We start from the raw sequence: 24038 nt of genomic DNA, 5'->3' as shown, positions 1-24038 counted from the left end.
TAAATAAACAAACAAGTGACACACAAATGTACAGCCTATACATTTAAATTTCCAGATATTTTAATATTTCCAGAAGTAAGATCATCTGAAAATATCAGAGGCAATGAATTTCAAATAACGTTAGCTACTCAACCTGATACGTTACTTTTGCAAGCATCAACAGAGAACTTGACCACAAAACACGTATGTGTTATGCTTGGTGGTTAATAACACTTTATTCTTTAGTCTGACAAACTGAAAACACATATTTACTTTGACTTTACACAGACTTTAAGCTAGGTAGACGTTGTCGCGATAGCTACGCTAATGGCAACCACAGTCTCAACGTAGCAACTAAGCCATGGTAATTTTTTCAGCAAATGGTGCTAAACTAGCGGGGACATCTTGGACACAGAAAAGTTTACGTTACATCAACACTGAAAATAATCGCTTACCTTGAATACACGATGAAGTTGCACCGATGGAGTACAGGCCAAAACAAATCGAGCGCGAACCGCGATGTGACGTGACGGTTGTTTCAAAGGGAGGCGGGGGCGTGGCCCAGGGGTGCGTTCTTCTTCTACGGGGGTATCACAGTCCCGCCCACAGCCCAAGAGAGCGCTGGTGCCGGTGTTCTGTCAATGTAGCATACTTTGTCAGAATAGCATACCGGAAGTTGAGTTTTATAGCGGTGTCTGTCAATTTAGCCTACTTTGTCAAAACAGCATACCAGTGTTTGTGAAGGGTATGCTGTTTCGATAGGCCCTGGTTTAAGAAACATAGTTTATAAAGGGGTAGGCTATGCTGTTTCGATAGGCCCTGGTTTAATACAGTTTATAAAGGGGTATGCTGTTTCGATAGGCCCTGGTTTAATAAAAATACAGTTTATAAAGGGGTATGCTGTTTCAATAGGCCCTGGTTTAATAAAAATACAGTTTATAAAGGGGTATGCTGTTTCGATTGGCCCTGGTTTAATAAAAATACAGTTTATAAAGGGGTATGCCGTCTTGATGGGCCCTGGTATACGAAAAATACAGTTTAAAAAGGGGTATGCTGTTTCGATAGGCCCTGGTTTAATAGAGTTTATAAAGGGGTATGCTGTTTCGATAGGCCCTGGTTTAATAAAAATACAGTTTATAAAGGGGAATGCTGTTTCGATAGGCCCTGGTTTAATAGAAATAGAGTTTATAAAGGGGTATGCTGTTTCTATAGGCCCTGGTTTAATAAAAATACAGTTTATAAAGGGGTATGCTGTTTCGATAGGCCCTGGTTTAATAAAAATACAGTTTATAAAGGGGAATGCTGTTTCGATAGGCCCTGGTTTAATAAAAATACAGTTTATAAATGGGTATGCTGTTTCGATTGGCCCTGTTTTAATAAAAATACAGTTTATAAAGGGGCATGCTGTTTCGATAGGCCCTGGTTTTAAAAAAAATACAGTTTATAAATGGGTATGCTGTTTCGATTGGCCCTGTTTTAATAAAAATACAGTTTATAAAGGGGTATGCCGTCTTGATGGGCCCTTGTTTAATAAAAATAGTTTATAAAGGGGTATGCCGTCTTGGTGAGCCCTGGTTTAATAAAAATACAGTTTATAAAGGGGTATGCTGTTTTGATAGGCCCTGGTTTAATAAAAAAATACAGTTTATAAAGGGGTATGCTGTTTTGATAGGCCCTGGTTTAATAAAAAAATACAGTTTATAAAGGGGTATGCCGTCTTGATGCGCCCTGGTTTAATAAAAATACAGTTTATAAAGGGGTATGCCATCTTGATGGGCCCTGGTTTAATAAAAATACAGTACCCAAGCAAGTGTTGGGGTATCCTTTTTTTTTGTTAGTTTTCACACTTACCAGCATACCCCTTCATAACCTATTTCTGTGTATCTTACTAAAAGAAAACACATTATAAAAACATTCATTGTTTATAGACAGGTTGAAAATTCTTTTTTAATACAAATTTGGTACACATTGAACAATACGTACAACATTATATACAACAATACGGGCAAATTTAACACACACTTTTTACACTTAAAATGCTCAGAGGCAAGGGTTGCAGGGGTACACTGCTTGTGCGTCCATCTTGAGCATATGTCACACTGCACCTTTAAAGACAAAATTTAAAAAAAAAAAAAAAACTTCAGAAGCATTGAAGAATCATTAGGGACTATTCAGCTGCACTAGCAGTTAAATAACCAGTTAAGACTATTGTAATATTACTTTTTCAAGGATTCCTGTTTTGCCTGCTTTAGTGAAAGCAGTTAGGAATGTCAAATTGCCGATTACTGAATACTACAAAGAGTGGACAGTGCCAGAAGAATCCCTCAACTTGTGTTCATTTATTTTTCAAATGTGGAATGAGTTAAAGATAAGCCAAGCAGGTGTGAAAAATAAAAACATTTCATTAGGCGACAAGAAAGTTTGCCGAACAATGTTGTGTTTTAACATCAGCTAGCTACTTATGCTGGGAATATGGGGAACTTAGAGACCCCTGAACAATAAACATCGAAAAACATAATCGTGGTTTCCAAATGAAACTTTAGAGGAAAAATACAATATGGAGAAGTTGCATACATCAGTGTTAATTTTGAAAATTTTGATTTAGTTTTAAAACTAATTTGTCATATTTAGTCATCTGAATTGTTTTAGTTTTAGTTGACGAAATACAATAAGATTATAGCAATTTTAGTTTTTTTTTTCTTTTTTGATTTCATTAATCTACTGTAAACTAAACGTATAGTAGATTTAGTCGACTAAAATATAATGGGTTTAGGTAAATTGTAATGTGTTCATTTAGAATTTCTCTAAAATTTCCAAAACCATATACTCCCGAAGAAAACGTACATTAACCAGTTAAACGTACAGTATGCGATTTTTGGCCACCAGGGGTCACTCGTTTAAAATAATAACAAAAGACGTACTTTGATGACGTCAGGAAAGAGCGTGGGCTCACGGAAGTTGTTGTCGCTGTCAATGACAACCAGCTCAGCTCATGACATGACATCATTGTTTCACAAAATATACGGATATACGGCTGTCATATACGGGTGTCAGTCATCACGTGTCCTTCCCTGATTCGTCAGCCACTGTTTACAGCGGTGGTGAATGGTCATGTGATTCGCGTTTTCAGTTGTTTTAATGTGGACGGAGATAAACTCTAATCAGCAGATAAAACGCTGGTGTGGACGGAGATCGTATTCGTTTTAATTCTCCGTTTTTAAACGAAAATGCAGAAGTGTGGACGGGGCCCAAGCAACATATCAGGACCCCCTGCAGTTTGCTTATCATAGTGGAGTTGGCGTTGAAGACGCCATCATCCACCAGCTTCAACCAACCCATTTACATCAGATAAGACAAAAAACTAAATTAATGGATAGTGAAAGTTGCAAGTTCGTCAGTATATAACCTACTGTCTTATTACCATCTCTGTGAAATCCTCCTCAGCATCAAAGTGTAACATGTTGCAGGAAACACAGAGATCTTCCACACCGTCTTAAATGAAAAACAAAAATAGTGCAACGCAAGCAATGTTAATTTAAAGACATTTGCTGCAAGACTTTAGCACAATTTATCCTGAATATAGTATCTTGTCAAAGGACAAGTCAGACATGGATAATTAATGGATACCTTTGCATTCCAGAAGAGTGGCTGCAATTTTGACTCTTGTGGCTAAGACCTCCTCTGTGTCTGTTTGAGCAACGTTGATACTTCTACCTTGGAGAATGAGCTCTGCAAACTACAAAGAGTCAGTGTAGGTGTAAAGTAACACACCTTCATCCCAATTATATTTATCAATAATATCCATACCATCAAAATTAAGACACCACAACTAGAATCGTCCTGCTGCAGATTGTGTCTTGCAATTTGGATCGTCCATGGGCCTTCACTGACATTTCTTGTCTTCAAAAAATTTCTGTTATTGTACAAGTCATTTGTTCAGAAACATTTCCGGTAACACTTTACAATAAGGTTCATTAGTTAACATTAGTAAATGCATTAACTAACATGAACTAATGATGAGCAATGCATTAGTTACAGTGTTTATTAATCTTTGTTAATGTTATAGTTAATGCAAATACAGCTGTTCATTGTGCGTTCATGTTAGTTCACAGTCCATTAACTAATGTTAACTAATACAACCTTTGATTTTAATAACGTATTAGTAAATGTTGGAATTAAATTAACTAAGATTAATAAATGCTGAAGAAGTATTGTTCACATATTGTACATGTTAACTAATGTAGTTAACTATGGTTAACTAATGAACCTTATTGTAAAGTGTTACCACATTTTTAAATATGCAAGTCTACAAACGCAGTAGGAAGAGCTGGTTTTACATCACCTCCAATTCCGAAGAATTTTTCTCTGGTACACATTTTTATTACCGAGGGGGTCTATAACGAGGAGGGATTTTTCTTCCATTTTGACAATCTGTTGAAATAAAAATAAAAAAGTATTAGTTAATTCTAAAACAATCCCTAAAGATTTTACAGACACACCAAAAAATACCAATAAAGTTTGTGGTAAATACAGAATCAGGAAAAGTACCACTAAAATCCAGTGACCTCCAACGTTTACAGGACAAATCCAAGTTGAGGCTGTGGGTAACTTCATCTAAAAATAGAAGAGAGCACTTACAATCCATAGTTCCCCAACGTGTATAAGATTACATAGTCTGTAATTAAACCATATTACCTTTTGAACAACTCTGAAATGGCCACGATAAAAGACAGAGGACCCAAGTACAGCATTCAAACAATGCACAGGTATCTGTAACAGTATTGGTCTGTTAAAATCCAGTATTTCTAACAACAGAATGAAAACACCGAAATTACATTTATTACCTTGGCTAATTTCGTAATGCAGTGCAGGTATGCATCAATGATCTGTGTAAACAAATAAAATTGTTAGTAATTTAATTTGATACAGCACTGAAACATTAAGTATGGTATAATGTATATCAAGACAGTTGTTATAGCGAAATCTTAATCAGCCTGGAGGGGTGGTATTCGCGAACAACTGCCTCACTCTACATTATCGTCGCAGCATCTGTAACTAAGAAATAACAGACCGCATTCTACATTGGAATTTTACCAAGCCATGTAATAAACTTGTATATCACATGGATTTCTTTCACCTCATCTGAAAGCCAGCCATGTCCCGATAGTGTTCTAAAAGAGGTATCATAAATTTTGTATGGTCCAACGAGTGCTTCCACTTGTCCTGTATCTTTAGAAGACCAAAGTTTTTGGACTGCAACACAGAACATTTAAAATTAGTCTTCTTAATATTTAGATGAAAACTGTACAATTTACATATTCAACAAAGAACACATGGAACCATGACCAGGAACGGGTCAAAGGAGAAACATGCAACTTGATGACCAACCGGTCTAAACCAGCGACCAACAGGTCGGAACTAACTTATGAGTTTCTATTGCACCTTGTTCTTGAGCACTACTCCAAACTGTGACGTGAGAGCTGGCTTGAGCTGGTACCTGAGAGCTGGCTGGGACCTGAGAGCTGACTTGAGCTGGGACCTGAAAGCTGGCTTGAGCTGGCACCTGAGAGCTGGCTGGGGCTGGGACCTGAGACCTGACTTGAGCTGGGACCCGAGAGCTGGCTTGGACCTGACAGCTGATTTGAGCTGGAACCTGATAGCTGGCTTGAGCTGGAACCTGAGAGCTGACTTGAGCTGGGACCTGAGAGCTGACTTGAGCTGGGACCTGAGAGCTGACTTGAGCTGGGACCTGAGAGCTGACTTGAGCTGGGACCTGAGAGCTGACTTGAGCTGGGACCCGAGAGCTGGCACTACTTTTTTTATAAGGTTTCAGGTGACTGATATTATATTTTGTTTTAAGACAGACACCCTGTGGTGTTTGTAAAGTCGCTGTCTTTCCTGAAATCTCCTTAATTGTGTAGGTTCCAGTGTAGTCTGCTTCCATTCTCCTGCCTTTCCTGCTTCTCTTTCTCATGTTCAGTAAGAGTACTTCATCTCCCTCTTTAAACTCCACATTTCTGTACTTTTTCTGAACTCTTTTTGCAAATGCCTCGGTCATTTTTTTTTGTGACCGTGCAATATTCTCCTTGACCTTTTCTCTTGTGCTCTCCTGCATTCTCTGACTGTTCCTGAGAAATTCACTGCAGTCTTCAGGGAGTATAATTGTTGAAAGCTACAACAAAATAGATAATGACTTGTACATTGTATAGACTTTTACACCAAATTAAATCTACAATAAAATATTAAACATATTTTCAATAAAGCTGAGCTTCATGGGCAATAGACTGTTAAAATCGATTCCCTATTTTCTATTTCAAAACTTGTATTGGTTGGTCCGATCGATTGTGCAATCGAGTTTCGAATGTAAAAAGTGACAGCCCAACTGTTTTAAGCTATATTATCTAAGCTGATCTTTTAAAATGTTTGGTCACTTGATGCTTGTTCCTAACAGAAAGCCATTTTCAAGAAAGAAAACCTACCGGCAGTTCAACAGGCACTTCTGAAGGAAATCTAGCTTCTCGCCCGTACATTAAAAGAAATGGTGAGAATTTTGTTGTGGTATGCATTTTGGATCTCAGTGAAAAAAGACATGCATCAAGGTACTGGTCCCAGTCATCCTGCTGATCATTAACAAGCTTTTTAAGTGCCCTAGAAAAATATATTTTTTAGAATTAATTCTAAATGAATGCATTTCAAGACAGAAACTACAAACTTTCAATACACTCTGGTAATAATGATCAGAAGAGCTACCAAATAATCAAAACCCTGAAAATAAACACAAAAATTATGAATGCTTACCGTTTGATGTTATCATTGGTTTTCTCATCAAGCCCATTTGTTTGGGGATGGTGAGCAGCTGTAACTCAAATTAGGAGCTCAAATTACAAACAGTAAGTTTCACATAGCTATTAATATGAAGATAAAGACGAATAAAAACACAAATGTTGGCTTATGGATGAACAGATAAACTACATACCCATTTGTCAATGTCCACTGTCATGCCGTACCAGTAAAACCGTGAGCACATGGCAGCACGTGTTTTTAAAGTTCCAGTATGTCCTCCAATAGCTGAGGCATGAAATTCTTTAAATAAATTCATAGCCTCCTCTTTTGTCTTAATGACTCGTCTGTGACTGCCAAAAAAGTTCTCCATCTTTAAGGAATATTGACATAACTCATAATAAATCATACAAAATATGAACACGTTCATATTCCTGTCAGTATTATAGACGTATTTTGATAGTAAATACTGACCTTGAATCCTGAATTTCGAGGAGTATTTCCTAAGGCTTTGTTTCTGCCCTTTATTTAGGCCTGCAGGGTATGACCCCTTTGAAATGTAATCAAAAATGTCCCCCCACTTATTTTCCATGGTTAAACTAGAAAAAAATAAGCATTAATCATTTTAAAGCAAAACATTAGTCGATGTATTCATCTCGGTCAGATGCTATGGTCAAATGAAATGGCGCCAAACGCTAGAAGCTCGTTAACACCAGATTTAACGTTTTAACACGATGTTACGAGATTTTAACTCCACTTGCCAAAAAATAATGTATTGAAAACGTCTCTTAACATTTCTTGTGATTATACAAGGCATGCAAAGGTAATGCAAATATAATTTATGCGATATAAAAGACCAACACTTACCGCTTGTAATCTGGTATGCTGAAATGATGGTTTAATCTAACGCATGCGCTGTGACACAAATTTCACTGCTGGGCATGCGCATTAACCGAAGGTATCCCATTCTGATGGGTATGGTGTTCCGTCAGAACACCTGTTGTAAATTTCCCATTCATTTCTCCCATTGACATTTTGTAAAATCCATATCTAAAGAGTATGGGCTATATGCACGCATAAGTTCCGCATTTGACGCAAGGATGCTCGTCCATTTCCGGTTGTGGAGATTTAAGCGGAGGAGAACAGAGGAAAACGGGATTATGGCAAAGTCTTCAAAATTTACTATCTTCCCGTCTTTGAAATGAAACGTACATACGTTTAGATGTAATTTGATATATAGTTATGTTTATTTAATATAATTTTAAAAAGAAGCATAAACACAACGAGGGGTGTCTGTTTTTGTGACTAACGTTTCTTTATTGTAACCATGGAGTATAAAATTCAATATAAATTCTCGGTATTGCATTCGACTCTACGATCGGCGGAAGTTATCGAGCATCCTTAATCCTTCACCGGAAATACCGCCGTGCATAGAGCCCATTAGAGCATGTCTGAGGATAATCAGCTACGGCTGAACTCATAAGCATACAACACATCATTTCGAGTGAAAAAAACGAAGAGAAAATCCCAAAAAAGTCGAGGGTACAAGCCTGTGTAGCCTACATATTTTCATTTCCGAGCAAAGGAACTACTCCTCCCATAAACCACCGCGCCTAAGTGAAGTCGTCTGAAAGCCACCGTGGAAGAGCCTTTTGAGTGACTTCCAAATCTGACGACGGGCACGTGAACTTTTTCCTCCAGTGAATTTTATATAGTGAATGTGCAGGGAAACTCATTTTCCTCGATATACTGAAGCAAACGCATTTGCAGCTCGACATGCAAAAACATTGAGTATCTGGCTCGTTCATTAGCTAAGCTGTGGTAACTGCACATCCAATAGTGCGCGGGCGTCTCAGAAGTGCGACCAATGAACTTAGCGCTACGTCATTACGCGAGCTTCAGTCTTCACGTACCTTCGCGGGGTTTCAGACACGTGACACGACTTCCACCAATCAGATGCATCACTGTTGGATTGTGGGATTGTTCTGGATTGTGGGTAATGAAGTACTTATCCAATACATCGCGAATAAAAGGCATTTATCTTAAAACTAGTGCCCCATGAACTTTTGTAACACAGTCTCATCCCAAAAAGTCATATAACTGACGTCTTGGGACGTTTTTTGACCATACGTCAATATCCGCCTTTTTAGGGCCCCCTTAAACGTCGGTAGATGGCGGTCCCGGGCCGCCATACAACTGACGCTTTACCTTTAACGTCAGTTAGGTGACGGGTTAGGTTTAGGGGTAGGTTTAGGTCTGGGGTAGAGTTAGGATCCCATAACCTCATCTACCGATGTTTAAGGGGGCCCTAAAAAGGCGAATATTGACGTATGGTCAAAAGACGTCCCAAATTGTCAGTTATATGACGTCTTGGGATGAGACTGGGTTGACTTTTGGCGTTTATATGAGCATATACAATCGCTTAGTACAGCCGTAGCTGGTTTTAAGTCTACCATTTATGGTTACGTTTGACTGTGATGTTCTATATAAAGGCTCGATATCTCGTCCACACTGCCGGCCAATGGATGTCGACGTCTGCACCTGGCGGCCATCTTGTCACAGGCAGCTGTACTATTTAAATAACCATAACTTGCTCGATTTTCTACCGATTTTCAAACGGTTTGGTTTGTTATAAACGTCAGAGATGTAGTTATGACACAGCATAGTTTATGAATAATAAGTGTATAAATAAATAATCGTCCAGATAATTATAGCCACGTTAATAACATTTGTAAGAAACCAAACCGTTTGTAAATCCGTCAAGATTTCAACAAGATAAGAGTATTTGTGTTCGTGCTGACCACTCATCTTACATCAGCTTACCTGTGACAAGATGGCCGCCGGTGATGACGATAGAAACTCCGCATTAAGATCTAGCCGTTATATAGATATTTATGGTTTCTCCCGTCTTCTTCTGAATGGGCTCTATGCACGGCGGTATTTGCTCGATTACTTCCGCCGATCGTAGAGTCCAATACAATACCAAGTATTTATATTGAATTTTTATACTCTATGGCTAAACTAAAGAAACGTTAATCACAAAAACAGATAAAACAGACACTCCTCGTTGTGTTTATGCTTCTTTTAAAAATTATATTAAATTAACATAACTATATGTAAAGTTACATCTAAACGTATGAAAGTTTTGTTTCAAAGATGGGAGGACAGTACATTTTGAAGATTCTGCCATAATCCCGTTTTCCCCGCGGTTTTCCTCCGCTTTAATCTCCCCAACCGGAAACTGACGAGCATCCTTGCGTCAAATGCGGAACTTATGCGTGCATATAGCCCATTTCTGGCAGACTGATGTATATTATGTATGAACTTATAATAATATAATAAAAAATAATAACATAAAATATACCCCTCCAACAAAAAATACATTAGAGAGAGATCGAGAGAGACAATCCTATAACCCAGAACATGGGTTACTCATTGGAAAATAACCCAGAAACCCAAACAACCCAGGAATTGGATCAAAATATTAGACATATAACCCAGAAAATGGTTACTCTCTCTGAAATAATAACCCATAATTTTAACCCAACAGAAATTACCCAGAAAATGGGTTGAATAAATAACCCAGGAGTTTTTAGAGTGGGTTTTTGGACATGTGGTTTTCAAGCTTGAAAAATGCTACGTGGGATGTCCATATCTCAGCATTTTGACCCGAAAAAAAAAAAAAAAAAAAAAAACGACAGGGGTACCCCTATCGTTTTTTTTTTTGTTGTTTTTTTTTCGGGTTGAAATTTTGAGTTTCTCTGATCTTCTTGAAACTCTGGATTCTGATTCTTAGACCTGAGTGCAAAAATGAATGCTCTAGACCCTTCCAGAGCTGAGATATTGAGATCCCACATAGCATTTATGCCATTATAAAAATAGTGGGTTCGCAGACGGTGGAATTTTGGGACGGCGCTTGGTGCTACGGACCCCGGGGGGCCCGCTGAGTGCAGTAAAATAGTTTTTATCATGACAGGAACTTTAGTTACAATGTCTATCAAATATACTACCCGAAACCCCATTCAATAGATTGCAGGCGGGATGGTGTCCAACATAAAAATGGTATGAAACTCATACAGGTTTGGAACAACATGAGGGTGAGTAAGTGATGACAAATAATTTGTGTTTGAACTATACCTTTAAAGGCATAGTTCACCCAAAAAATTAAATTAGCCCATGATTTAATCACCCTGGCCTCTAGCCATCCTTGGTGTATATGACATTCTTCAGACGAAAACAATCAGAGTTATAAATGTCCTGGCCCTTCCGAGCTTTATATTGGCTGTAAATGGTTGTTTCTGTTTTGAAAGTCCATAAAAGTGTATCTATCCATGATAAAAGTGCATCTATCCTTCATAAAAGTGCATCTATTCATAAAATATATATATTAATATAAAATATTTAAAATATTAATATTTAAGTTGGGCTTTAGATTTAAGTCAAATCCATATGTTCTTTTGGCCGGAAGTTATTTTACTTTATAAAGTTTTAAATATGGATATTTTTCTTACATCTCCATCTTCCTCATTACTCCACATAAAGTCAACATCTGAGATATTTTCATCAGCTATATGTTCAAGAACTTCAGAACTGTATTTTCTGCATATGAAAAAGTTTCAAAAATGTATCGGTAGTGTGATTTTTTTTTTATAAAAGAAATTTCAATCAGCATCACTGAAAATGTGACTTCAGCAACAGGCTTTCAAACCTTAACCTACGGTCCATTCTAATGAACGGACACACATTTTAAAAAATCCAGATTTAAAACGTGCAAATCTAAAGTCGATTTTTAACTTTAATTAATAAGTTCAATCTTTCTATTTTACATACAAACTAAAATACTGGCAAAAATATATACAAAATGTAAATACACCTTAGAAAATGTTGCTTGCTTTCTGTGTTTGAAGTGAAGTGCTGCCATGCTTCTCTTCAATGTAGAGTTTATATATATATATATATATATATAGGCTATATACTGATGTGTAATGTCCATTGTAATGGACACAGGGTCTGAAGGGGTTAAGTAATATATCTTGGCTCTGTCTCTCACTAATTCTTGTGCACTCCTGCAAACATTTTAGCTGACAGTTCTGATATTTATAAGGGTTTAGAAGTTTCAAACACCAAACCGTGGCGGAGACTTTGATCAGGGTGAGCGGGTGACATTTCCCACTGTGAACGTTGAGGAATGTGTGTACATATGCTCAGGTAAATATCAGAGTTGTGTGCAATTATGGATAGGGAAAGTAATATGCATAAGTAACATGATATCCATGCAAAAACACACAGACATAACTGAAGTATTCGTTGGGCAATACAGAAGATATTTCTAGATGTTTAAGCTTTGTACTCCGTAGCAGAGTTTCTGTAGCTAAGCTGCTGTGTCATGCAACACGCTCAGAACTTTAATGTGTTACAGTGAGATTAAAGCATTGAACAACATTCAGTTTAAACCTTTTTGGGGATCATATTGACACTTTTTGTAGCCTTAGGTTGGATCCCAATTGACACACTTCTACTTAAGAATTCCCACACTGGTTATACTTTTTGAGTTTGTTGTAAGACTACCATTAAAAAGTTTGGGTTGGTTAGATTTTTTAAGGTTTTTGAAAGAAGAATTTTATTCCACAAGGCTCCATTTATTTGATCAAAAATACAGTAAAAACAGCAATATTTTAAAATATTATCACAATTTAACCCCTTAACTGTCACCCCCCCTTTTTGAGAATGGGGGTTAAATGCTCTATTCACACTTAAATGGTTGTAATTTAAGAATGCCTTGGAATATATACCCAAGTTTGGTCTTGTTTTAAAGACAACACTCAGCAAATTATTGCTGAAGTGAAAACACTTCAAAAAATGAAAGTATGAAAAAGTTATGGGAGTTTTAATTCACAGTAAATCAAATATACTGTACTATATATTTTTTATTTTATATAAAATATATATTTTACAAAATATTTTTACTCTAAAATTACTATAAAATCAAAGCCATAAATCTAACCAAGTTATGTTCCAAATTTGAAGTTGATATCACAAAAATTGAAGTTCCCATGAGATTTTGTTTAGGCGTAGTACCAAAAATAGCCACCGGGTGCCATTGAATTCCATTGAATTTAGTTGTGTACATTCTGCCTTAACAAATTAATACATTTCTGTCCAAATATCAATTCTGTCACAAAATTTGGAACCTTCAGACTCAGACCTTTCTGACAATATGTGTTTTGTCAAGATTAATAAAGGTTTTGATCATAAATTATGAAAAATAAGGATGCCCAAAAGGGGAGGAGCCTCATAAAATAAGTACCGTTTCTATGGTAACGCAATGTTCAATTATAAAATGGTTTTCACAGGATGAATTCTGAGTTTATAAGCTTTCAAATGATACCTAATTTATGATAACTACTAAAATGTGTGATATAATAAAAAAAGGCGATAAAAATATTATTATATTTTAGAGGATAATATATACATATATATTATCATTTTTAGAGGATAATTTTATACTATACTTTTTATTTTTTATTGAAAAATACTAGATTATATGTTTTATTATGAACTTTTAGCATAAAAACAGAAGTGTCAATGATTAAAAGTGGGTGCATCAACTTTTTGTGACAAAGGTCAAAACTCCTGTTATGATGCAGATTTTTTTAGGTGCACTCGTGTCATAAATTCATTAATTACTCTTCCTACATAATTTTTAACACAAAACAGGGGTCGAATATTTAATTAGAAGTCTTAGACCTTTCCAAAAATATATAATTTGTCATAATTAGATTAGGATTTAATAGAAATATAGTGAAGTAAAGTTAGGCGTCCCGGTACCGGGACGGTGACAGTTAAGGGGTTAAAATAACTAGTCTGTATGATTTATTCCTGTGATCAAAGCAGAATTTTCAACATCATAACTCCAGTCTTTAGTGTCACATGATCCTTCAGAAATCAGTATAATAAGCTGATTTGCTGGCCTTATTATAAATGTAATATTTTTAACGCGCTCATGCTTGCTTGAATAAAAGTGTGATTTTCTTTTTAAAAATATGGATGGATGGATGGATGGATGGATGGATAGTCCTATTAATGGTAAAACTATTTTTTTTTTTTTAATATTTAACGTACTACTCTATGATTATCGTATTGATATAGCATGGTATAATTAGGTATGCCAAAGAATACCATTGTATTGCTGTACTGAAAACCATGCAGCACAGCATCTTAATAGCCTAAATAACAATCCAGGAAAAGGACATTTTGTTTTGCTTTGTTGCTCACAAAACCAGAAAGCATTTAGTGCTGATTATTAAAAGTATAAAAAAGATCAGAGAAAAAAAAGTTCTTGCCTGAACAAATGTGACTTGGAAAAAGAAAAGCACGGATTTAGCGTGGAATACTCTGCTCAGGATCAAAGGTGCTTGTGGCTGCGCTAATACCGTCAGCTTCCATTTCCTCTGGAGCCTTGCTACGCTGGATTAGCTGGCCGTTTTTCCTTTTTTCATGTGTGAGAGAGAACAGCACCTCCCTACAGCCCCATGCGGATTACCAGAACCCCTGCTGCTCTTTTAACATGCCATTCACTCTCATAGGCCCACCGCTTCTGCTTTCCCATCCCTGGATCGCTACGACAGGAAGTTAAAAGCAGGTCCTGGATTAGCCAATGTGGCGGTCGGACATGTGGGGATGTTTTTGTTGGCAGCCTTGGATGTGGGCATGCAACACAGACTCAGATTAATGTTCTGATTACACCTTCAGGCCCCACCGGATGACTGGAGGACCTGCCTGCCTCCATTTTAGGTCGCCTCTCAAGACAAACAAAGCGGATAGGGTGAGAGGACGAATATGGAGAAGCTCAGGAGAGTGAAAGAGAGAAAGTCAGTGGATGGGTGTACAGTGGATTGAAGCCAGGCCAGACACACAGGGATCAGAGAGCAGCCACGGCAGACAAGTAGGTCAAAATCATTTTCAGTGCTCTCTGAAAAACCAGCACGTATGGAATGTTTCGACTTGACGACTTAGGAAGAATTCGTACAATGTTAATCGTACAAATACTTAAGTGTATGAAGGTCCGCCCCTGAACATACCCATTATTGGGGAGTAAAAAAAAAAAAAAAATGTTACAACTGAGATTATACGAATTCATAAAACTTACCAACCTATTCACCAAAATGTAAAATAGTAATGAATTTCCATGAGATTGTGTTGGGAGAAGATAACAAATATATGTTCGTTTTGCCAATGTTCCGAGTTATGAAAACGTTGTTCTGTCAGGACCACTATAGTCAAAAACTTGACAATTAGCATACAATTTTGGCGGTATGGTTTTGTTCTGGGCATGAACTCCTTGTGCATCTGTGCAGCCTAGCATGGATAAGAGCAGGGAGAACAGCAATTACCCCCCTTAGGGTAAACAGAACAGAACCAACGTGAATGTATTGCAGATTTCATTAATTCAAGATTTTAAAGTACAACATAATTCGAGAATTTATTCTGATTCAAAGGGCACTCAGAAGCAGGGCTCTCAAGTTTTCTCAAGGGGGGGGGGGGGGGGGTTAGAATGGAGGTGTTTCATTTATAATATTAATATTAGTGTTTTTGTTGTTATTAATTGCTGAGACTTGCAGAAAATGTTTGACACATGGCACTGACAATTCAACCAAATACAAAGTATTTATTCAATTTCAGAGAGAGAGAGAGAGAGAGAGAGAGAGAGAGAGAGAGAGAGAGAGAGAGAGAGAGAGAGAGAGAGAGAGAGATGAAGCTTGTTTGCTTTTTACCTGACATCTTTGAAAGACAGATTAATGATTAATGCACCCATGGCCAGGATAATTATAAAATATGATTCTCTAACAGCAGTCAAGTTGTCATTGTTTGTGTCAAACAATTTGCAAATTTGTTGTCACAAAAACAGGAGATCATAACTTACTCTGCTCAAAGTGATCTGAGCTCCAGTCGGATCCTCTGTGGGTGAACGAAACTTTTGGAAGAGATGTTGTGGCAGAATCACATGAACAATGCTTTTTTTTATTGGTTGTTGCGTTAAATCTTACCCGGATACAATAGTGCTATTTTCTGATTGGCTAGCCTTTGTGTAGCCCTTCCTTTTTTTGATTGGCTGCGCGCGCTTAATTCCTGCCAGTTACCAGTTCCAGGGGGTAATCCATCAACTGGAAGTTGAAGCCTCAGGGGAGCCGCCATCGTGTAGTAGAACTTCACTTGCGTTAGCATTTCCATTGACTCCCATTCATTTTGGCGTCACTTTGACAGCGAATAACTTTACATCTGAGGCGTTTGAAGACTGCATTTGTCCATTATTTATTTCTAAAGAAACACGACAACATATAAAATGCTCCATTACCTTGTATCATATGTTATGGCCCCGTAGAAGCCGTTTTTGTAAAAGTAGGCTAACGATTGCATCATAACCACGCACTCTCTGTCGCACGGTAGAGAGATTACCGTATGGACAAAAGGAGAAGCTCGCGGGCAATTGGGGAAACGTGAAGGCAAAATGACAAAATAATTAATCAGAACACCTAGCAAAAGTTTCTCCTGCTCCTAGCTCATGGACAGCTCATACTCACACTCCCCGCCTCTACAAGTTTCGGAAGGGAATGATTCAGATTTCTCATGCCACAGCCACTAGAAGACAGATGGGTTGCTCACGTCACATCTACGTCGTCAAGCTCTGTTTGAGTCGGTTTGAGTCTGCGTGTCAGGAACGGAAGTCCTAAAAAATCACTAAAAATGGGCTTCACTTGTCTCAATGGAGTTCCAATGAGATGGCTCTGTGCACTTCTTATACTGTCTATGGTTCCACAGTGAGAGTGGCACAGCCAGAGAGAATTTGGGCGCTGCGGCATATTAAATATATTATAAATAGTTTTTCTACATGAGAAATACAATGTGTGGCGGGAGTGCGTGACAAAAGACCAAAATGAGTGACTGTCACGCTCAATGTGTGACGCTTGAGAGCCCTGCAGAAGGCCAAATCCTGACTGGACAAGAGGAGGAGCTGGGGATGGAGGAGGGTAATTAGCTCCTGAGAAACACAATAGCTGCTGATAAATACTGAAAAAGTTTATATATGGATGTTGTGATAGGCTTCGTATTCCTATACTGTAGGTAGACGTGGGTCAGCTGAGAGTCAGCTGATGCCAGCTTGATTAAAGTGACCTGCCAGAACTAATGTTATGTTTATTTTTCAGAATGTTCTCTAAACATTCAAAGTGACCTTTTTTGTTTGTTTGTTGTATGATAGTTATGTGAACGTTCCATTTTATCATTTTGTAAACATTATACTTCTGAATGTTTTTGAACAATTGAAAACTAGTAGTAACATTTAACTTTTTCCCCACCATTGACTAACATTTCCATCATTTGTGATACAATGCTTGCGGATCCTCAATCAAAATGTGATCATCAATATTAAACAGCATATAAATCAAAACTACCCCATGTTACCAAATGAAATTTCAACCCAGGACAAGGTATAGGACTGTACAACTTGGGGGGTGTTGACGGACTCAATTTACTCCATCTATGTTCTGATCCAGACGTAGTTGACAAAAACAAGATTTTCTCAGATTTTCTCTCTTCTCAAAATGTTGCTTTTTTAAAAAACTTACCCACATTCAATTGTATATAAAAAAGGAATACATGAAGCTAGAATAAATAAAATAAATAAATAAATAAATAAATAAAAAACACAGCTCTTTCTTATATATTATATATTCAGATATTCATCCAACAAAGTATTTTGGGGGCCATGAAACTTTTCTGAAAATGATCAAAAATAGGCTACTGGCTGTGGCTGGCAACGTTTTTCAAAAATCCTGGTGGGGAAGACTTAAAAAACATTAGACAAACTAAACCGTTTCAGATAAAAAGGTCCATGAACAATGTATAAATAATGTGTTTGTGTTAGCGTTTTGAGAACATTATTAAAGACCCGATAACTTTGACTAAACATTCTATTATTCTATAATGTTACTAAAATAGCGTTTTTTTATAACGTTGGGAAACCATGCCAGAAGGTTAGCCATATTCTGGGAACATTTTCTGTTTGCTGTTTTGCTCTGTTCTGGGATGGGGGGATGGGGGGGGGGGGTCTATTACTCACGAGGAGGTCTATAATACCTGGAGAAAGCTATCTGTTAGCATTCGCGTTCATCTCATTGGCAGTCGCTCCCAAGCTGAAACGTACATCTGAGTTGGGTGAACATGCTGTCTGCGTTTGTTATTTCATATGTGTCATATAGCGATGGATGGATTCATAGGAAAGAGGGAAAAATAAGCCACTGGAAATCCACATTTGTTTACCTCCTCAAGGGTCCTCCGGGTGATATTGGTCCATTGGAGTGGGTGACACACATATTTATAGAAGATCCCTGACTCAAGCATGTTTAATGCCCATGCATCCTCCTTACTTTTGATTTCTCATTCTTTGCAGAGACAGCGAGCTGGGAACATACCTCTCAGATGCACCATACTTCAACAACTTTCTTCTATTTGAAATATTACTGGTGTTTCCAGGTTTTACTCAGAGACTGTCATGTTTGCATATTGTGCCTTAATGGCATTAATTCCACACTGACTATGCCTGTGTGGCCTCCATGAAATCCTTCATCGGCGGTTCAGCGCTTCGGTGGTCTTGGCCATTGTGGGATTCTGATTCGCCGGTGATAAAATCTTTCGCTGCCTTCAAACAGCACTTCAAAGAAGTTTTTGGGAAGGCAGTGTCCGAACTATCCATTCATGACCAGCTATTCAACCTTCGTCAAGGAAATTCATCTAAGTTCGTATGCCCTTCAGTTTCGTACTCTCACCACCTCCAGCAGCTGGAATGAAAGCGCTCTGATCTCAGCCTTCCGTCATGGATTGAATTCCAAGTTGCGCCACCTGCTGGTTGTGCATGATGACAGCACGGGATTAGAGAACCAGATTCAGTTAACACTCCGGATTTCAGTGTTCCCAGACAACTACGGATGACTCTAGAATTCCAGTTTTCTCTATTTCGGTGGAAAGCCCTCATGTCCAGGTCCAAGTCAAAATCCCAATGGAGTACCGGGCGTTCCAGGACGTCTTCATCAAAGAACTGTCTATCAAGTTACCACCACACCGGCCATGGGACTGTGCAATCGACTTGCTACCCAGAGCAACCCTTTGCAAAGGTCGTATTTACCCTCTGTCCATCCCCGAACAGAAGGCCATGGAGGAGTATGTGGAGGAAGCTTTAAGCCAACAGTTAATCTGACCATCTTCCTCCCCTGCCGCTTTGAGTATCTTTTTGTGGCCAAGAAGAACGGAGGCTTGCGGCCGTGCATCGATTACCATCATCTCAATTCACAGACCGTCAAATTCAGTTATCCCCTTCCTCTGGTCCCTGCCGCCCTGGAGCAGCTGTGAGGAGCAAGCATATTCTCAAAACTGGACCTTAGTGAATATAACTTGATCCAAATCCGGCATGGTGACGAGTGGAAAACTGCTTTTGTGACCCCGGCAGGCCACTACGAGTATCAGCTCATGCCTTTCGGATTGTCCAATGCTCCTGCCATCTTTCAAGGGTATGTGAACAAAGTCCTTCGAGAATTCCTCAATCGCTTTGTAATTGTTTACATTGATAATACTCATCTATTCATCTTCCATGTCTGAACATCATCAACATGTCATCCAGGTCAAACTGACAGACCACAAGTTATATCTGAAACTAGAGAAACGCGAATTCCACACCTCTACTGTTAACTTTCTGGGATCAACCAACGAGGCGTTCAAATGGACCAGAGGAAGGTAGAAACCATCCGGAACTGGCCACAACCCACATCCGTAAAAGAACTACAACGCATTCTTGGTTTTGCAAACTTCTATCGAAGATTAATCCGCAATTACAGTTTGATCAGTGCTCACCTCAGCTCTCAAAAGCCAGCCCAAGTCTCTGTCCTTGTCCTCTGCCACTGTCCAGGCCTTCCAGCACTTAAAGGAGACTGCTCCCATCACTGCATCACTGTTCCCATTCTCATCCATCCCAACTCGGACCTTCTATTCGTAGTAGAGGTGGATGCCTCTTCCACTGGAGTGGGAGCAGTATTCTCAGTGGCAGGGTGTTGGCCATCAAACTGGCCCTCGAGAAGTGGAGGCACTGGCTGGAGGGAGCTAACCATCAATTCACAGTGATAACCAATCATCATTACCTGGAGTACCTAAGGGAGGCTAAGAGACTGAACCCTAGACAAGCCTGCTGGGCTCTGTTTTTCACACAATTCTACTTCATGGTATCATATCGTCCCGGAAGTACTCCATCATTCCTCCATTGAAGATCTCCATCCAGAGCTAATCCCCGTATCTTCTGGACTCAGCTCACACAGTTCCGGACTCTGGACATCCGGGTAGCAAGCGTACCCTCTCAATTCTCAGTCAACGGTACTGGTGGCCGTCCATATCCTGAGATGTCTCCAGGTTCGTCTGCGGGTGTTTAGTCTGTGCCATCATCAACACCCCAAAGAGACTCCCTGAAGGCAAGCTTGTACCGTTACCTCTTCCCAGACGACCATGGTCACACATCGGAATCGATTTCATGACTGATCTACCCAATTCAGAAGGCTTTACCTGCGTATTCATTGTCGTGGAACAGTTCTCAACAGGTTGCAAGCTGATCCCCTTACCTGGTCTTTCCACAGCTTTAGAAGCAGCTGAAGCCCTATTTCACAACATATTCTGGAACTTTGGTCTTCCAGAGAACATCGACTTGGACCGGGGACCCCAGTTCATCTCGAGAGTATGGCAAGGCTTCTTCAAACTCCGCGGGGTCACCATCAGCCTCTCCTCTAGTTACCACCCGCAGACAAATGGCCAGACTGAATGGAAGATTCAGGAAATTGGACATTACCTGCAGACGTACTGCCATCAGTACCAGGACAGCTGGAGCTGTTACCTCCCATGGGCAGAATATGGTCAAAACTCCCTGCGGCAGAACTCAACTAACCCTTCCACTGACATACCTCCTCCTCCCGTACCGGTTTACCGAAGAACCGGTTTACCGAGTGTGCACCATCTTGGATTCCCGGTGGCGAGGTCCTCGGCTGGAAGTACCTGGTGGACTGGGAGGATTACGGGCCAGAGGAACGTTCGTGGGTCCTACGAGAAGACATCTTGGATCGTACTCTACTCTACTCCTACTCACCCCGTTCCACAGTGATCATCTGGGCCATCCTGCTCCCAGGGGTCGTGGTCAACCTCGCCGCCGGCAGCACCCTTCTCAGGCACCGAGAGCCGCCGCGGGAGGGGGGTACTGGGTACTGTTAGGATTACATCTCTACCACGATCATCATCACCGCCCACTCATTCCCTTTCACCCAATCAGACACTTCCCGGTTCATTATCCCTTGATTGCTAGTCACCGTTACCTGTGTCCCATCACCCGCATGGACTATAAAACATTCACTCTCACTTTAGTTACTTGTCTCGTCATTCCATGGCTCAAAGACTCCCTGATCACCTACCTGTTACTTACCTGCATTCCTTCTGTCAAGACCTGTCCATCTGCACCGAACCACTGTCAAGTCACCTGCAAGAGAGAGAAAGAGAAAAGGACATTAACCACAGCTAAGCTTCCTTTATGTTTCTGTCATTGGTTTCTCACCTGTTATATCTGACTGCAATCCTTATTGCACAGTAAAACCACTGAACTTACCATCTTGTCTGATATGTCTGTGATGCCTGATAAATAAAAGGTCTAAACACAAACGAAACAAATTTAAAATATTTAACAAAGCATCTAAAAATATATTGGGTTATTGAAATGATTATAATTTGCTACATATATCTATATATAAAAAAACAAACAAAAACAAATGTTGGTTTATCTAGAGTTACCATTATAAACATATGCCCCTCAATCATTGTGCCAAATTTCACAACTTTTTGTCATGTGATTCAAAAGGGAGAACAACAAGCAGAAAACCAATATTTTAACCTTAAGAAATCAAAGTAAATAAAGATGAGCTGTTGATGAATGCTGGAAGGATTGTCCAATGAGTAAGGTAAGAAGCCATTACATCCCCTTGTATTTTGATTGACAGGATTAGATGAACTTACTCCTCCAGAACATTTATTACTTGTTTAACAGCTCATTATCTACATTAGCTTTTCATAAAGTGCGCTCAAGCATTTCTCCCATTCACATGCAGATAGCGTTGCCAGATAATGCATTTGTGTTTTGTGTGTTTCATCTGTAATGCTGTTAAATTCATTGTTCTTTCTTGATTGCACTGTGTGTGTATTTTGTGCACTTGATATTACTGCTGAAGTTCCCTTCTGGGATCAATAAAAGTATTGCTCTCTTCATATGACTTGAAAAGATCATGGGTTTTAATATAATAGGTTATTATTAAAGAAGAACCAGTGACGTTCTGAGCTCATCTGTGCTTGTATTACTATTATTGCTTTTCTTTAGGAAAACACAAATAGGGAGAAGATGGGCTGAACTATTAATGTGAGAATTTACAGGCGATTAAAACAGCTGCAGATTGGATGTGATCTAAAGCAAATCAGAACAATCCATTTTGTTGTTTTTGACAGATATTATTGGTAATTTGGCAGTGAAAACAAGGGATTTTGGTATTTTATCTTTGAAGTAAACATAAGTTGTATCGCACTTCCCTGACTGTAGTGGGCTGAGGTTGTTCCCAAGATGGCTGCCAAGTGAACAGACTTGCTTTAAAAAGAACTTTGCTTAAATGAGACCAGCAGCTTTCCTCTCTAAGAGCTGAAATCTGTCATACGTGGGCTGATCTTCAATTCGCTGAGTGCACATTTTAGTCTGTTGTTGTTCGGCTAAGAGGAGGCCACCATTTAGGCTGAAATTTAGTCCATTCCATAACAGCAAAACTAGTGTTCCACTTGTGCACCTTCACATTGAATTATTAAAATGCAACGAGAGATGCTTTCTAATTCTCTCTCTCTCTCACACACACACACACTGTTGCCTTTCTTTTCACCTCTTGTGTGTCACATATTAAATGATGTTTGTGGTCTGTTGTTTTTTTTTCTATTTGAATTATTATCCTTAAGTTGTCTAGATATGACGGATGGTAATAACCTTTCAGCTTTGACAGACTGACATGGGCTCTGAAAACAGTTTGCTAATGGTCAACTGCGCTCAGCTAAAAGTCAAAACATTAGCAAACGCTGTAAATGTGATGTATGTAATCCTGAATTGGCAGTAAATATCCAATATAACAAATGTAATTGGCTGTAAAAGTGACTGACTGTGTCTTTGTTTTAAAATGAAGTGCTGAGATGGAGTCAAATCACCAGACTGCTGGTAAGGAAAATAAATTCTAATTGAAGCAGTGCAGCAGATCTTGCTGGAGGTGATGGCATCTTTTTTCTCCTTTTCTTTTGTCTTTTCCCTTTTCTCTTCTTCAGTATCTGGTTTATCTCTCTTTATTGCTCACTGCTCTTTTTTACATTTTTATTTATTTTTATTATTTGTTCATTATATGATTATGGCATCACATATTGTCTTATTGCAGTGTTACATTTACATACATAACATGATTTTAATTAAAGCAATTAAGCCTCAAGTAGCAATGGTTTACAGTCTCTTTAATCCACGGCTTCACTGGGCTTATTGCTTTTATAAAATGGTTACTACATAAGGCTGGCAAGGTTTTATAAAATAGACTCACAGCATCAAAAATCGAATAATCTATTGATAACTGTCAGGGATCAATCAAACTCCTTTCAGTCCACCACTCAAAGATCACTCTCTCCAGAATATTAAACCCACACCTGTTCATCGTCAGTTACCAAATCAACCAGCTCACAATAACTCTCACTTTGATTTCAGTCTTTGTCAGGCCTCCAACAGGAACTGACCGTTCTTCTCGTATCCCGAAAACCCTGTTATCTCTGAACAGCCTGAGAATTCTGTCTCCTTAACTAACCTTTTGTGGTATTATTCTGCTATCTCCAGATCTCCCGTTCGATTCCTGAGATCCTGTTCTCTCATGAGATCCTATGATCACGATTTGATCCAGTTTCCATACCTAAAAAAGGAAGAGTGAAAGGATTAACAAACTGAGGCTGAGTGATTATCCTACTCTTGAAGTTATCTGGATTACCTGTTGTTATCCGTGCAGCAAGTGATGCAGCAAAAATCATTCTCTCTCTCTCGCCCTCTCTTTCTCTCTCTCTCTTACTCACTTTCGCTTTTTACATATAATGTATATACAGTGGAATGATATAAAGGTTAGCTGTTCTGATGGTCCAGTCCTATGTGA

At 38.8% G+C, this 24038-nt stretch overlaps 1 protein-coding gene and 2 long non-coding RNA genes across 3 annotated transcripts in view; all 3 read right to left on the bottom strand.

Moving 5' to 3' along the window:
* Positions 1–1842: 1842 nt before the first annotated feature.
* Positions 1843–5464, bottom strand: LOC148981408 (sentrin-specific protease-like). The gene is made up of 10 exons (XM_089131684.1): positions 5117–5464; positions 4824–4865; positions 4675–4749; positions 4528–4593; positions 4322–4410; positions 3787–3892; positions 3607–3715; positions 3401–3471; positions 1963–2084; positions 1843–1867 (listed from the first exon to the last, which is right to left on the bottom strand). Exons 1-10 carry the CDS (start codon positions 5246–5248, stop codon positions 1843–1845), a joined length of 837 nt encoding a protein of 278 aa, XP_088987810.1. The 5' UTR covers positions 5249–5464.
* A 287-nt stretch (positions 5465–5751) lies between these two features.
* Positions 5752–6842, bottom strand: LOC120495226 (uncharacterized). The gene is made up of 3 exons (XR_016168622.1): positions 6778–6842; positions 6459–6627; positions 5752–6151 (listed from the first exon to the last, which is right to left on the bottom strand). It is a non-coding gene; the product is annotated as an uncharacterized LOC120495226 (long non-coding RNA).
* Positions 6843–20973: 14131 nt separating this feature from the next.
* The window catches only part of LOC148981407 (uncharacterized), a 315293-nt gene continuing 312228 nt past the window's right edge, over positions 20974–24038 (bottom strand). The window contains exon 3 of the long non-coding RNA XR_016168507.1: positions 20974–23804. This is a non-coding gene — a long non-coding RNA (uncharacterized LOC148981407). The remainder of the gene's footprint in view (positions 23805–24038) is intronic.

This window comes from Pimephales promelas, chromosome 5, assembly GCF_988280905.1.
Source record: "Pimephales promelas chromosome 5, fPimPro1.hap1.1, whole genome shotgun sequence".
NCBI lineage: Eukaryota > Metazoa > Chordata > Actinopteri > Cypriniformes > Leuciscidae > Pimephales > Pimephales promelas.
The sequence above is the reverse complement of the archived record's forward strand: the minus strand, read 5'-3'. Positions and strand labels throughout refer to the sequence as shown.